This window comes from Talaromyces stipitatus, genomic scaffold (assembly GCF_000003125.1).
Source record: "Talaromyces stipitatus ATCC 10500 scf_1105507295527 genomic scaffold, whole genome shotgun sequence".
Taxonomy (NCBI): domain Eukaryota; kingdom Fungi; phylum Ascomycota; class Eurotiomycetes; order Eurotiales; family Trichocomaceae; genus Talaromyces; species Talaromyces stipitatus.
Window position 1 is genome coordinate 4,422,953 of NW_002990114.1, and position 14,938 is coordinate 4,437,890.

General features: G+C 45.7%; 6 protein-coding genes across 6 annotated transcripts, besides 2 other annotated features; 2 read left to right on the forward strand and 4 right to left on the reverse strand.

Annotated features, from left to right (window-relative positions):
* Nucleotides 1-153: 153 nt before the first annotated feature.
* Nucleotides 154-1,197, reverse strand: TSTA_096560 (uncharacterized protein; the record flags this gene model as incomplete). Its single annotated transcript, XM_002479325.1, has 2 exons — nucleotides 154-923; nucleotides 948-1,197. The coding sequence occupies 2 exons, from the start codon at nucleotides 1,195-1,197 to the stop codon at nucleotides 154-156; spliced, it is 1,020 nt and encodes a 339-aa protein (XP_002479370.1).
* Nucleotides 1,198-1,840: 643 nt separating this feature from the next.
* TSTA_096570 (oxidoreductase, putative) lies at nucleotides 1,841-3,173 on the forward strand (the record flags this gene model as incomplete). Its single annotated transcript, XM_002479326.1, has 3 exons — nucleotides 1,841-1,944; nucleotides 1,996-2,129; nucleotides 2,185-3,173. 3 exons carry the CDS (start codon nucleotides 1,841-1,843, stop codon nucleotides 3,171-3,173), a joined length of 1,227 nt encoding a protein of 408 aa, XP_002479371.1.
* A 2,660-nt stretch (nucleotides 3,174-5,833) lies between these two features.
* Nucleotides 5,834-6,455, reverse strand: TSTA_096580 (Nudix/MutT family protein; the record flags this gene model as incomplete). Its single annotated transcript, XM_002479327.1, has 2 exons — nucleotides 5,834-6,261; nucleotides 6,404-6,455. 2 exons carry the CDS (start codon nucleotides 6,453-6,455, stop codon nucleotides 5,834-5,836), a joined length of 480 nt encoding a protein of 159 aa, XP_002479372.1.
* Nucleotides 6,456-7,343: 888 nt separating this feature from the next.
* Nucleotides 7,344-7,363: a microsatellite.
* A 684-nt stretch (nucleotides 7,364-8,047) lies between these two features.
* On the forward strand, nucleotides 8,048-9,920 carry TSTA_096590 (arginine-tRNA-protein transferase 1; the record flags this gene model as incomplete). Its single annotated transcript, XM_002479328.1, has 9 exons — nucleotides 8,048-8,297; nucleotides 8,353-8,428; nucleotides 8,475-8,537; nucleotides 8,588-8,710; nucleotides 8,757-8,918; nucleotides 8,969-9,202; nucleotides 9,250-9,347; nucleotides 9,395-9,460; nucleotides 9,508-9,920. 9 exons carry the CDS (start codon nucleotides 8,048-8,050, stop codon nucleotides 9,918-9,920), a joined length of 1,485 nt encoding a protein of 494 aa, XP_002479373.1.
* Nucleotides 9,921-10,167: 247 nt separating this feature from the next.
* Nucleotides 10,168-11,220, reverse strand: TSTA_096600 (calcineurin binding protein, putative; the record flags this gene model as incomplete). The annotated part of the gene is made up of 2 exons (XM_002479329.1): nucleotides 10,168-11,083; nucleotides 11,162-11,220. 2 exons carry the CDS (start codon nucleotides 11,218-11,220, stop codon nucleotides 10,168-10,170), a joined length of 975 nt encoding a protein of 324 aa, XP_002479374.1.
* Nucleotides 10,492-10,521: a microsatellite.
* Nucleotides 11,221-13,419: 2,199 nt separating the features above from the next.
* TSTA_096610 (uncharacterized protein) lies at nucleotides 13,420-14,099 on the reverse strand (the record flags this gene model as incomplete). Its single annotated transcript, XM_002479330.1, has 2 exons — nucleotides 13,420-13,610; nucleotides 13,670-14,099. 2 exons carry the CDS (start codon nucleotides 14,097-14,099, stop codon nucleotides 13,420-13,422), a joined length of 621 nt encoding a protein of 206 aa, XP_002479375.1.
* Nucleotides 14,100-14,938: the final 839 nt, after the last annotated feature.

A 14,938-nucleotide genomic window follows, 5' to 3' on the forward strand; every position in this document is an offset into this window, starting at 1 on the left:
TGCTAACAGTTCTTGAATCCTCGCATCCGTAAGTGGCTAGCTCTGGAAGGAATCATCCAAGATGAACAGATTCAAAAATAAGAGGCGTTAGGTAGCACGTTGGCTCGTGGTTTATTTCTATTGATTTATACCCTGGATATGAGAGCATGGGTGTCATATCTCCACAATGAGCCTATCCTCCCCGCGCAGTTCCCTCCAATAGTTCGTGGACTCAATCAATTCGGAGCAGCCCTTGAGCAAGAACCCCCATTTCCTTATAAATCCTTCACTTATCTCCCATCCATGTCCATGCCAGGCTTGACCCCAAACCAAAAAGCCACGGCGTTCTACATCATCAAATCCCTCATATATACCTAGCCCAAGGTCACAACAGAACTCATACTCATCATATGTGCCAGCCAAAAGGATCAAATTATCTCGCAGTTGCGGAAAAGGTATGACGCTGATCCAATATGAATGAGGTGTAGTCTGTTGCAAAGCAGTATATTGAAGATCCGGCGGGACGTCTTGGGCTGGAATGGTACCGAGTTGGGGTATGCTCAAAGTGTTGGGACATCCTTTTGGAAGATAATCGAGAAGAGATAGTATAGCCACATTGAATAGCATGGCGCGGATTACATTGTACTGAACCAGGGTAATAAGACAGTGATCTGGGGAGAGCGGCAAGACTATGTGAGGTGGCGGTGCATCGAATGTGGTATATTTCGTGTAAGATAGCAGCGGAGGTATAAGTTTGGGCCTATTTGATATCTTGGGAACTGCTCCGATTTCCGGTATTCGGTGTGTAGGATGGTGCAGCGGGCCCGAGGTCGATTTGGCCAAGAGCTGATGTTGATCGCTGTTAATCAACATGCCGTAACCTTTCCAAGGAGAGTAATTTATAGTTGATTCGTTCATGTGACCAATGGCTTTCTTTCTTTCACCTATAGTTTGGTTAGTCTACTGACATGACAGGATCAGGGACAACCGCTTGTGACCCAAAGTAAAGGGACTACAATCAGTATGCAAAAGGCCCTGAGCCGATAAACGTCTGTCCCGGGAGGAGAGTAACTTACGCCATGCTCGCTGTCGTAAGCGGTTCTGCAGCCTCTTTCTTTCAGCAGGGTCTTTCACATCCTTCCAGCCATCCTCGTTATCCATTACATGACAATATACATCAATGGACCCGCCCATAGAATACGAAAAGTCTCCATGCATGATGGCTTGGGATGTTACCTTCCTTGAAGGGTCCGGCGGGATACATGTAGCCCTATTTTGTGCCATGAGGATTTCGATGGAACGTTCAAGGGACTGCCACTACATGGGTTGATTATTACCAGTAATGTGAGTGCGAGGATCTGGAAACTCTTGCATCGAAGTAGAGTTGAGAATAACACGAAGGACGGTTGTATTTTCGTCCGCATCGATTGTTGTAAGCCTCCTCCGAGGTGGGCCAGCCTAAGACTGATAGCGCTGAGCTAAGTAGGTATTCTAGCCCTAAGTTGGGCTAGATCGTGTTAAGCGTAGCGCCAAAAGGTGACTTAAATATAGTGCGTTACGCGCTATAGCTAGTTAGGCATAGGGCATAGATCTCTGGATTTTTGGTAGATATTATAGATTGAAGGTTTCAAGTAGGACTTGGATTACGAGTCACTGCTGAATTCAAGCAGCGGAGGAATAATTCCTGTTCCGGGACAATTATCTCCCCGGAACGCTATATAATGGATGTCAGATGTTCATGAATTATCGCATCTCTCCCTACTCATCCAGACCTTGGAGACGCAAGTAAGACTTAACTAACCTCATTCGACACATTTTCACTCTCACCTTTAAAGTGCATACAACAAGAAAACATAGCAAAATGATATCGTTGATTAAACGTATTTACACGGCTCTGAATCCCCCGGCAGTTGAGAAGAAGAGCGATGCTATCAGGTTCGGTATCCTGGGTGCGGCAAAGATTGCGTGAGTATAATCATCTCCTTGTTCAGGTCAGGCACTAATATCTCTACATAGCCCTATGGCACTAGTAACCCCAGCAAAGTCGCATCCTGAAGTCATTGTGCAAGCAATATCTGCCAGGGATCGTGCCCGGGCTGAAGAGTTCGCAAAGAAGCACGGAATTCCGGATGTGAGGGACTCATATCAAGGTGTGTTCGACTATGATTTTAAACCTTAGGGTCACTAACCTTGATATCATTGCAGATATCCTTGATGACCCAAATATCGACGCCATCTTCATCCCACTACCCAACAGTCTGCATTTTGAGTGGGCTGTCCGCGCTATTCGTGCCGGAAAACATGTCCTACTCGAAAAGCCATCAGTCTCAAACTCGAAAGAAGCCGAGATCCTTTTCAGCCTACCGGAACTATCCCAGCCCAACGCTCCAGTCCTTCTAGAAGCCTTCCACAACCGATTTTACCCCGCTGTCCACCTATTTCGATCCTTCATCAACCCCTCCGAGGTCGTACACGTCCACACTGACTCCATGATTCCGTCGTTACTGACTGCCAAAGGTAATATTGAATTCAACTACAGTCTCTCCGGCGGCAGTATGATGATGGTAGGGACATACAATTTCGCCATCTTGCGTCTCATTTTCGCCGACGAGCCGGAGGAATGCTTGTCCTGCGAAACGACCATTTTCGGTGACGGCATTCATGATAAATGTGACTATCATTTTGAGGCCAGATTCCGCTTTCCGAACGGTGGGATAGGCGAAGCTACGACTACGATGAGAGGTCCAATCCTATGGAAGCCATCAGAAGCTAGGGTGACACACAAGGAGGTCGAGATTCAAGACAAGACACTTTCAGCCAGTCAGGAGAAATTGATGACCCGAGAGGTCACGATACACGGCTTCTTGCAATCTGTTATTTGGCATCGCATCGACGTAAGAGACTGCTACGTAATTCGCAACAAGACAGATCGTCAACCGGTCAAGAAATGGATCGAGTCAAAATCATACAAAGCTTATAGTTTCAAAGAAGCTGGCGGCGACTTTGCGGACTTTCCCGGCGAGGGCTGGTGGATGTCATATCGCTATCAGCTCGAAGAGTTCGTGAATCGTGTCAAGGGTCGGCGGACTCAATATTGGATCAGCAGAGAGGACTCTATCAAGCAGATGAAGATGATCGATATGGCTTATGAGAAAAGTGGCTTAGGATTACGGCCAACGAGTTCTTTTAGATAATTTGGCAGCTGTAAACCTTGAAGAATAAGGATTAATGTATGGACATATCTGGAAACTAAGCTATTACTTAGGTAACTATCTCTGGAATAGGACATCTCATTTCGACTTTGAAATAGTTTCCATGGATTCTACTCTATACCAAGTAAATTAACAGACTGAAGTGACTAGATAATGTGCAGAATCATTTTCAGATATAAAATCATAGTACAATCTCGATAGCAGCGCGCTTAATAGCTTCTTTCATGTGCTTATGACTATTATGAGAGTTAGCAAGGCTGAGCGAACATGGACAACTTTTGGTGAACGACCAGTTGCTAGGTGTGTTTGGAGCCCAGTAGGAAGAAGCCAGCCAGCATTGGTCCTTTTCCCCTTTGCTTTTCGGAACAGCGCAGAAAATAGCTATAGTGTTGGACGATCGGGTTATCGGAAATCTGGTATAGAAGAAACATATTATTTACAATTAACGAAATAGCATGGCTAATCTAAGTCCTTTTGTGAATAGTTGTTACAGCTTTCAAGCCTGGAAGTTAACTTGATACCAACAGATCAGCCTCTAGCCAACTAAGCCAGGATAAATTATTTTGACCGAGCTTTATATATTATCTATTTCTGTTATATTTCTCAAGAATTCATGTAGTAATCAAAAGATAGATACGGAAGGTCAAGCTGAAGGTAATACCTTGTCGGGGGTCACTAGGGCTTAGCATGGCACGTGCAATTTGAGAACTACCCAAAATGGAAATTTTCTAAACAGCAATCACCTCGATTCAGAATTTGTGACAATCTACACAAAGTCGAAAAGAAAACACTTACTAGGAGAAGGCCTTCACTCAGTCATGTTCCCAAACTCGAAAGGTATCATGGAAAGTACCCTTGCTCTGCCAGCTCGTCTGTTCTAGCACGAGACTCTGATATAAAGATCTTTTATAAGGATCTCACAAAGATATTTCACATGTATAAACTGGGAGGTTGGAATGTTATAAAGAATTTTATATCAACATAATTGTTTCAATAAAATGTGCAGCAATCCTCAGTTCCTTTGAAATGATGTCGAAGTAGATCTCGTAACAGTCCGCTTCCTAATCTTGTTGCTTTTATAAGATACAAAAGCATGAATAAGAGAAAACTAGGGTATCTATTGCTTCAAACAGCCTAGATATGTGGCGTACACAGAAAATAGTATTCGACCATATTAGATTAGAGAGTTTTGTTTGTTCATTGGTACAGATCTAGGTTCACCAAAATTGATAATTTAGAATCAAAGAAACTTGGACGCAAATGACGAGACAACCTTAATGCGTGAGTGAGTATCGGAAGGAGGAATTATAGGAAACTTACAAGTTTTATTTGGACCCCTACAATAGCGAAACTCCTAGTAGAAAACTCTTCCTTGTTATTGTAACACATCGGTACTCTATGACCTTAGGATACTGAATCTGTAGTATGGTTTTGTATATGTCATGTTGGGGAACAGCCATTTATCGCCACAGGCCTATCCCATTGGTTTCCTTCCTCATGCTTCGATTCCGTCTACAGGCCGAGAGCTGTTAAACCCGAAAGGACTCAGATCCAGAACAACCCAGGCATAGATATATCAGTAGACTAGTGGGGAACATGGGGAATAGACTGACTAACAAATGTTGGAGAGCCTGGCTTGTCAGCATATAAATCAGGGCGTAAGGATATCTGCTACCTCACACAAAGCCCTAATACGGAGCCCTAATTACTCAAACCCTTTAAACATTTACCAGTACGCCTCGTAAATGAACCAACACTGAATTATTCAAATCTACATCACTCCTCCTTGTTGCATTTGGCACGAAAACCATTCCTATAATGTACAATACAATTACAAAAGCATAACCCGGTGACAAGAAAGAAAAGGAAAAAGGAGGGCAGGGAATTACTGTATAGAGCATTTTGGAGAAAAAAAGGAAATTTTTTTTCTATCAGCCCCTTCTTATCCTGCTTGTTCACTATGCAAAAGTCAAAAGAGACCAAAAAAAAACAACATAAATGCCATGCCGTACGATGCAATGCAAAGGGATGAGGAATCAGTCAAAGGTAAAGAGTCCCACACCATATGCCTTTTATTTTAAGGGTTTGCGCCGATTGTAGCCATGAATTCTGATCTTTTTCCTGATTCTTGTCGGAACTGTAATAGAGGTATTGTAAAAGTGAAAAGGGAAAGGGCAAGGGGAAGGGCTGGTTGGCAGTCGAGAAACACGACAGGAAACTTCTTTGAGCAACTCCGAGAAAGGGAAGGGTAGGCAAACGAAGGAAACAGAGAAGTGATAGGGTGTTCTCCATAGTAAACCCACTGCGCCGATCTTTCTAACGATTCAGCCAACCGGACATGAGAAACCTCTTATAAGAATCAAATGTATGGCGGTGGCATCTCAAGGAATCAGAGAAGCCAAGGGATGATGCATGTATTAGGTAGAGTGTAATAGAATGATGAGAACTCAACAATACCTCCCAGTAAGAATGCTGGATAAAGAAAAAGGAGCAATGGATCAGCCATAATATGGAACAGATGTATTTAGAACAACAACTTTTCAGGGCATATCAGTCATAATCAGATCGTTAGACAGGGCTGCAGAAAGTAGTGCAGCCTGTTGACATGGCTTGTGACTTGTGCACAAAGCCAGTCAAAAATGCTAACGTCGTAATGAACTGCGATTTAACGCTTCAAGCAGCTCAGGGCGATTAACCAGGGCTGATGCAGCTTGTGCATATGTGACCCATTGTCGTTTCCTTTTATGCATCTCAGGCCATTGAGCCTCTTCTCGGCTGACGATGGCTTCAAAAAATTGATATGATGCTTTAGGAGCCGAGGTTGTGAGTAATGTGGCAGGTCTCATGTCGGGGATCACACCAAGATCTCGCTGCACAGTACAGATAACACCTGCTTCTTCCCAAGCTTCTCGTTGCGCTGCCTGTTGAGCAGTTGGCTCATCCAGTTCCCAGCCACCTTTTGGCAGTACCCATCCACCTGGCCCAGCAGACTGAATCATCAAAACTTTGGTCTTGTCGGCAGATAACGGAACGATACCGGCCACGAGTCGCTCGCCTTTGGTGCCGTATCCTAGACGAATAATCAGTTTCCGTGACGACAAGAGAGTGGAATGACCGGTATGAGTCAGAATCTACAGATGCAAGATCTGCGCTCAAGCCCCCAAGACTTGAGTGTGCACGTGCTCGATGGGGCTAATCGAGGGTAGACTTACTTTGATTAGTCCTTCCCACGCGGGACTCCATCGAACGATTTGAAGCCGCCATTTTATCTGACTGGTGCAGATCCGTATATGTCGGGGTACAAATAACAAAAATCGACCGTCGTAGCTGATAGCCAAGGTTGGCACCGACGCAGTCAATTTATGAAATTTAAACTGCAAACCAGTGTGTTTTTCAGCTGCTACGCTGGACGATGTTCGCAGCGACGGTGGTGTCGAGTCTCTCTCGTTGTAGTCCACTTCGATTTGTGCAGATCGATGACGTCTGCGTTGGATTTGACAGCTTGCAGTGGAGGAGCCTTCGAGGGATACAACACGTTTTACAGATCGCACAGAGGACAGAGTAATCCGTGCTCACCGGAGACGCGTAGAGATAGTTGTTGTAACGGTCGAAGGTCAGCACTCCACAACTCGGATGTTAGGTCGTTTCGCACGGAAGAGGGAAGCGGTAACGGAGGGTGTAGGATTGTATAGAAAAGGAATTCGCGGAGTTTGGTTCACAAGAAGAGAAATCTAAGTCTTCCCAATGAGTCCCGCGTTGGACGGGAGCCCGATAAGGGATGAGGTTGAGGAAGACATCTTCTAGAAAGGGGTCGTAGAGGGTAGAGGTGAGGAAGAGGGAGAAGGGAAAAAATTAAAGAATTAGTTACGTGGGGACGGAGACAGAAGGAGGGACGCCGGAGGGGGGAAGCTTAGCGGTGGTCGCCTAGGCGGTAGCTTCAGTCTTGCTCCTGCTCCATGCTCCAATATACACAGTCTTTGTTCGATGTCCCAATTCTTGAATAAGACGAAACTTGAGAACAAATGCGCTTTATACTTTCTATGGGATGAGACTGGTGAAGGTCTTGAAGTTCAATTGTACATGATACTGTAATTTATCGTGTATTCCATTTACAGGTAGCATGACCGAATGTCGATTCAGATCTGCTCTAGCCACACACACACACACACACAATGGCTTACGTACGGTAATATTCGGACCGGTAGCGGCAGTATTTTGCTGGATATCACATTACAGATCTGAGGTTCTTAGTAAAAAGTGTGTGCAATTCTGATCACTGAGTTACCGTATTGCGTATTGATACCACATCTATGTCCCTTAACTCCGGCAGTCTCACGATGCATTTCTTTGGGAGTCTCGAGAGTCGATACATATGTATTGCCACCGAGTACCACCAACTGATTGCCCGATATAAGTCTTAGTCTTATTCAGTCTAATTGCTGTGTGGTCTGTAGTGTATAAGAAGACAAAAATGATGCATGCCATAATACAGTGGGTTCTAGAAGCCCAAGAGAAGCCTATCCCGTGATCCCTCCTGCCTTGTCCGCTCCTTCGTCATACAAACATCTGACGACATCAAAAGACTTCAACTTCACCTCTTTCTTCAGATCCTCTCTCTTCCTCTTTGACAGTTGTTATACTCTCTACTCTCTACTCTATCAAAGTCCCGTCGTCGCAGAAACAACAGTGGGGACGAACCGTTTACCCCTCCATCGTCCCAAGTCTATCCGAGCTCGCATCGACATGAGATCTCCGAAACCGTTGACAACATCAGCATCTGCTTAAGTTACTCACTCGAATCGCTAATCTCGGCTCCTCAAATTCCCCTCATTCGCAGACGACAACTTACCCAGAAGATGAGCACTGTAGTCGACGCCGAGACGGCTAGGAATCTGTCCCTCTTCCGGCCTTTGGGTGAGTATTTCTCCCCTGCCAGCCAGTCGGAGTCCCTTCAGCCTCCTCGTGCTGCATCCACTGGTTTGGGTGTTCGTCTCCATCCTGGGTCACGTGCATCTGTTCTTCAGTCTTCGTTTTGTCTGCATGCTGATTGGCTGCGCATAGGTTACCAGCGCAATTCCTGTGGTTATTGCAAGTCGCCTGATGGAAGTAAGACTTATATCCTTACCCTGATATCCGGAATAGCCCTAACCCTAATGATTAGGTGCTTCGTACTATGCGAGTTCTGTCTCGGTTCGACCCGAACACTATGAAATCCTGGTCAATCGGGGATGGAGGAGGTATGATTCCATGTCTGATCTGAAGACCGTCGACTTACGATGGCAGATCCGGGACATTGTATTACAAACAAAACCTGCAACGGTCTTGTTGTCCGCATTATACCTTGAGGTTGGTTAACTTTGTTTAGAAATATATATATATCTGTTAACAATGACTAGGCTGGATGTTTCGGAATATAAACCAAGGCGAGATCAGCGAAAAGCCATCAACCGGTGGAACAAGTATGTGCTGGGCCAGGAGTATATCCGGAAAGCTGCAATGCTCGCTCCGAAAAGTCGAGAGTATGTCTACCAATAACTCACGTAGAGTGATACTGACAGCATCTAGGGAGAAGAGACAGCGCAAAAAACACTTTGATATTGTCAGAGCTGTCCATGAGGCTGAGTACTCTAACCTGAGACGACCTATCGACCCAAAGACGAAGCGGCCAATCGAGCCTGCACATAAGTTTGAAGTCTCCATAGAGGGCGATTCAATTTCACAGCGAAAGTAAGCTGTTATCATGGCTATGCATTAGACACAGTATTAATGAACGCCAGATATGAAGTTTTCCTCGAATACCAGCAGACCATCCATCAAGAGTCCACCGACAGATGGAAAAACGCAGACTTTAAACGGTTTCTCTGTTCCGGGCTGAAACGGAATACACCAAAAGAAGGGTCAGGCGAGAAGAGACTGGGGTCATGGCATCAATGCTACCGTCTGGACGGGCGCTTAATTGCCGTGGCAGTGCTTGATTTGTTGCCCGAGGGTGTGAGCTCCGTATACCTGTAGTAAGTCATACCGAACTGGCATTCTAGCCAGCAGCTGATGATAGTAGCTACGACCCTGAGTTTGGTGACTGGGAGCTTGGCAAATTGAGTGCCTTACGAGAGATAGCATTCGCCCTAGAGGAAGGCTACAAATATTACTATATGGGTATGACCTGTCCTTGCTGCTTGTGAATGCTTACAAACATTGGATAGGCTACTATATTCATACCTGCCAGAAGATGCGATACAAAGCGCTGTACAGACCTCAATATGTCCTAGGTAGCTATTCTCGTTTCGAAACTGTCATAACATACTGATGATCAAAGATCCGGAAAGCATGACCTGGGACCCTCTCGACGGCGAATTGACTGGAAAGCTCAACAAACGCAAATACGTCTCATTGTCCCGCGACCGCGCTCGAGGATTATCAGCATCTGAGAATAACGAAACCGAAGCAGAAAAAGAAGACGAGCTCCCAGAACTCGTCAACGAAGAATCCTTGTCCCTTTTCGAAATCAATATGCCGGGAGTCTTGACCGCAGAAGAAGTTTTGACTCAATTCGATCTCGATCACTGGCTCCTACTTGTGCACGGCACTTTCGTGCATATGGAGGATCTGGTAGGATGGGAAAGTGCAAAGATTACGGATTCGCAGAGTGTCAAGGGTATTGTGGGTGAATTGGTGGCTGTGTTAGGGTTAGAGGTTGCTAGCATGAGTGGTTGTGTACTTTTTGATTAGACCACGATTCTAGAGAATACTTTTTTCGAAAAGGTGCATGTATACTTCTTGATTAGACCAGGTACGAGTCGGAGAATAGCTTCTGAAAAAAAGTATGTAGGATGTATTATGATGTATGCACAGAGTATTTATGAATATGCACCGCAAACAAGAAACCTGAACAAACAAGAAACAAACAACTCCAGCATGCAATACGCCAGTCTTGCCAACCCCTATGCAAGTCTAATGCAACATAAATGCAAAATACTTAATGCATCAATTCAACAGGTGGTCTAGCAGTATGTGCCAGGATCTTTCCACCACCACCCATCAACATCAAATCATCATCCTCAGCGTCATCATCTTCCCCAATTGATGTATCCTCCACCATAACAGCGGGTAAATTCGGTGATCCGCCGTGATCATTCGGGTGGTAAATCAAAGTACTCGATCGACTGCGTCCACCAGCACCGCCGGCAGACGACGGCCACGACCCATTACTACGAGTCACACCGGGTGTAGTTTCTCTCTGATTATTCTCTGCCGAAGAAACCACCGACACCGGCGAGAGGGGATCACTATCAGACGTCGTCTGCTGCTGCTGCTGTTGTTGTTGTTGCTGTGTCCCCAACTTAGCAAGCGCATCCGCCAAATCACTAGCATGAACCTCCTTATTCGGCGGCTCCTCATTCCTCACCACCCATCCATGCGGCGGACTAGGAGGCGGACTAATAAAAAACATCTTTTGTGAATGTGGCGCTTCAAGTAATTTCTTCCGTTTGGCTTCCTCTGTATTCTCAATGATGGGTGTCGGTTCCCCGAAATAGATTCGAGCGCGAAGACCACATTCATCAATCACGGTCTTGGAGGATTCTAGTCCCTGGCGGACTTTGACGGCGTCGTCAACGGAGAGGAATGAGCAGACGATACGGCGGAAGCTAGGGAGGGGGGAGAAGGAGTTTAGAGGCGCGATGGAGATGATTTTCTCGCGAATTGAGGTCAAAGATGCGGGTTGGAAGACGAGCAAATTGTGTAATTCGGTGATAATCAGAGTATTGCTGGGGGGGCTTGGTCGTGAGAGAGGTGGGAGGTTCGAGAGGTCTAATGTCAAGGCAGGTTTGGGCCTGGGCGAGGATTGATTTGAACTGGCTTCGACGGATGCCATTTTGTTATTCCTTTCGGAACTGTTGTATTCCTCTGATAAAATTCGTAGTTTTTTAGACAGGATATGAAGTTGCTCTAGTGAGGAAGAAGAATGCGACAATTTGCGAATTCGGGCGTGAGATTGTTGTAGAGAGGTTGAGGCAATTGCCACCGTCATCGTCGCAGATAAGCCGATAACAACTCGCTAGTCCGGATTGGTATCAAGCGGTCTAGATCTGAATCTTTTTCTTCTTTCAGGTACAGAAGAAAGATTATTGACGGACAAGTTCTTCACATTCAGGATTTTCTGGATGATTGAATTGATATGGATAGCTGAATGGTTCTGTGTATTCCTTTTATCTTCCATCCTGGTTCACCGCACCCGGCGCAGCAGTGTCACGCCGAGGCGCAGCCTCATTCTGTCCGCAGGGAAGATCAGCCAAGATTACCTCCATGTATTTCCCCACAAGTTGGCTGTGTAATCAGTTCTTCAGAGAATGCGAGTCTTTGTACAGAGTATGAAGAAAGGAGTAAATTCTTCTGCCTGGCCTGGTTGTCGCATGCTTAGTGCGCTCTAGTATTGGAGCTGCACGGCCACAGTTGAGTTCCCCGTCTGTGGCGCAGAACACTTTCCCTTTTCGTTTCCCTAGCAGTCCTCAACCTTCAAGTACGTATCTTCAAGAATCTTCAGTCAAGATCCTGCTCAGTCCTTTACAGATGGCGTATTAACCAATGATAACCACTATGCATGCTTAGCTCAACCTGTGTGGATTGTGACCCGATACAACTCTATATTCGAGACCAACACAGCCTCAACCAGTCATCTCTACACCTGTCCGGGATATCCGTGGACCATGTTTCCTAATCCTACCAGAGATACCCCTCATCTTGGCTGTTGTTATGACTTGCAATATGTTTGACTAACTAAAATCTAACAGCGCTGGGCGAAGCATCGTGGCACTCGTAATATGGAAGGTGGCATGGCTATGCTTATCGTCCAAGAAGTCCTCTAAACACAGCCGAGGCATTGCCAGGCAGCTCCATTTTCAAGACAGTGTGAGGGAGTTGGTCTGATATGGTGCAGTGTCACTCTGATATGGCTGCGGTTACGGTATCATTTACGGATAAGCAGGGACAGCTGGTGTAGCTAACCCTCGACACCTGCATCACCGAAAATTTGGGAGCACAGTTGACGCCATATTTGAAAATCCTGGTCTTATGGGCGAACTACCATTATACCAGTGGAAACCTCGGGAAAGCGTGGGTGCTGGTTGGAATGGCTGCCCGCCTGGCATGTTATCTACAAATCAACGTGGAATCGACGACAGGCTCGACTATCAGTCAGGGCTTGAGTTTTGTCTGCTTTACCTCTACCAGGATCCCAGGCATGACAGCGATGACATCTTCCATATCAACTAGACAGCCTCTCCGCCTAGATCGGGTTGACAGATACGATGACGCGGCTTCACCCTCATATTTGGCAAATGACTTGACTATACACCTAACGGTGTACCAGACATGTGCAGCGAGAATTTGGTGTTCAGCCATCTTAGTCGGGCGGTCATTTGAATCCAAATATTGCCTTGGCAGGCTTCGCACTGTAACGACTACCCTGCGATCTTCATTCCGGTGCATGAAGATACAAAGGCAGTCCAGCACAGATAACATAAATTTGTTATGTACTCAACAAGTGAGTTGCTACTTTTCTTCCACTGTCAATGCGTCTTACATTGCATACAACATGAAGCAGTCCTCTCGAGTTCCATTATTGGAAACCACATCACTGATTTATATACATGTGAATGTTCTTCTAGTTCTGTAGCTCTAGCATGGTGCTTGGGTATCAAAACAGGAGAGGACCTAGCCAAGTATGATCTCGCAAGTAGTAAGGTTCCAGTGGGCACCAAGGCACAGTGATACATACGCAAAATCTCTCTGGGCTCAAATCACATATTTCAGCTAAGCATGGTCCCAGTTCAGGACAGTAAAAGTTACTCGCAAAGTATATCTTCATCGTAAGCGTTATTAAAAGAAGGCACCTCAGGACTAAAGGATGACACTTGCTTTCCCGCTGATGAGATCACCGGTTGCAATATCGGATTCTGATTCTCGAAAAGGCTGACTCAGCTCCAGAATCTTCTGTGACCCGGATGAGCTCTCCTGGATTGTGTGAGCTGCCATAAGCCCATGCAATCATAATCTGATAGGGAGTTTCGTTCCTCCCTTGGCAACTGAAATTGTGTTCCCGGCGGATCCTGCGCTTCCATCATCGCAGGATCAAAGCGGTCGCCCGGTTTGAATTGGACTACCTCGTACCGTAGCCCATCCGTTGGGAAGCAACGAGATCGGAAGAAAATTGTTCGAGATAACAGAGATCTTAATTCCCAGTGAACGTCTTTGCCTTCTTATCGAGTTGAATGGGGTCGAACAGAGAGTCTAATAATCTCATGATATGACTTTGCAATTCTTCATTGTATGCATCGAGAAAGCTTGTCTTGAACTCTGAGTCATGCTCAAGCATTTGTATAGGTGCGAGTCTGTGAAAATTTTCAAAGTGCTTCCCTGCTACTGAGCGATCGAGCTGTTAGAATAGCTACAGGTCTCTGAAAGGTAGCTTTGAAACTTACCGCTCCTCTGGTCCGTCCTCTGGTATGCTCGAAGCATGTAACCCTCTATATGGTGAGCCGTCCAGGTTTCAGAATAAAGTATGTGATCACGAATGAAATGAAAAATCATTGCTCGGAGGGCTGGACCTGGCATAGAACTCAAAATATTCACGCGTTTAATGGATTTACGAACAATATCATCAAGGTCAGGATGTATCTTGATTGAAGATTTCAACTCAGCCAGAGGGAATAAGTGGCTGGCAAACAAATCTGCAGTGCGAAGAACGCCCAGTTCAATACACTTCACCTCATGGGCAAGCTGACAACAAGCCATCGGCAACTCGTCATCTCGAATCTTGAAAAGAAGCGTGTTGAGTTTCAGGGCATTGCTCAGACTGGACTGAAGATCCCTGCTTTTATCATTCTGATGGTCAATCTCCTGGTCCTTCATTCAAATTATTGCAGACTCGTCTACTATGATATCTGATGACGCTAAGCCAAACAGCCGATCAATTTTCTTGTTCTGTTCAGCCCTCAGACTTTCCCGCCGTTTCACCTCTGCTTTGTGTTTTTGGATTTCTTGAGACTCCGCAACGGAAAGAAGATTATTTTGCATCTTCAGCCAATTTATTTGGCACTCGAGCTGGTTGTATTCTTTAGAACAAAGTCTTGCCCCAACGCGTATTTTCGTGGAAGGTATTTGCTCTTGTTTGTGTTAGATGGCCCTGATAGCATTACTGCCTTGAGTTCTGCAGCCTGCAAATGCTCGATATCATGGCCATATCTCTTATTTTGTGACCGGGCACGTTTTTGCGCAGGCGGAAGTATGCTCTGTACCGGAGTGCTTGGTTCTGAGTACTCGTCCGATGGCTCTACCACCCAGCCTTTCAACAGCGGGATGTACCCGGCATAGTGGAAGAGGACATGGTTGTGTCAGTTTCCGAGGGAATCTCTTGCGGCATATTTCTTCGGGTTCTTTGAAGGAGGAGCGAAAGATTGTGTACTAGGTTCAGATGATAGGTAGGTTGCGCTTGATACTTGATAGAACAATGTCGAAAGCGTCACAAGTAGATTGTGACCAATTAGTGTACTACTTGTCTATGTTCCTTTATCCTTACTCAGGCACTAAGCATAATGTGCTCTTTACAACCCGTTGATTCGTTGGTTATTGACTCCTAAGAGGCTGTAAACCGGTAGAAAACTTCAGGTTCTATGCAAGCCCTCCATCCTTGCTCGATTCTCCCTTCTTTCCTACGTTTTGGCGCGAGATGCGCTAATCTAGTTGCTCTT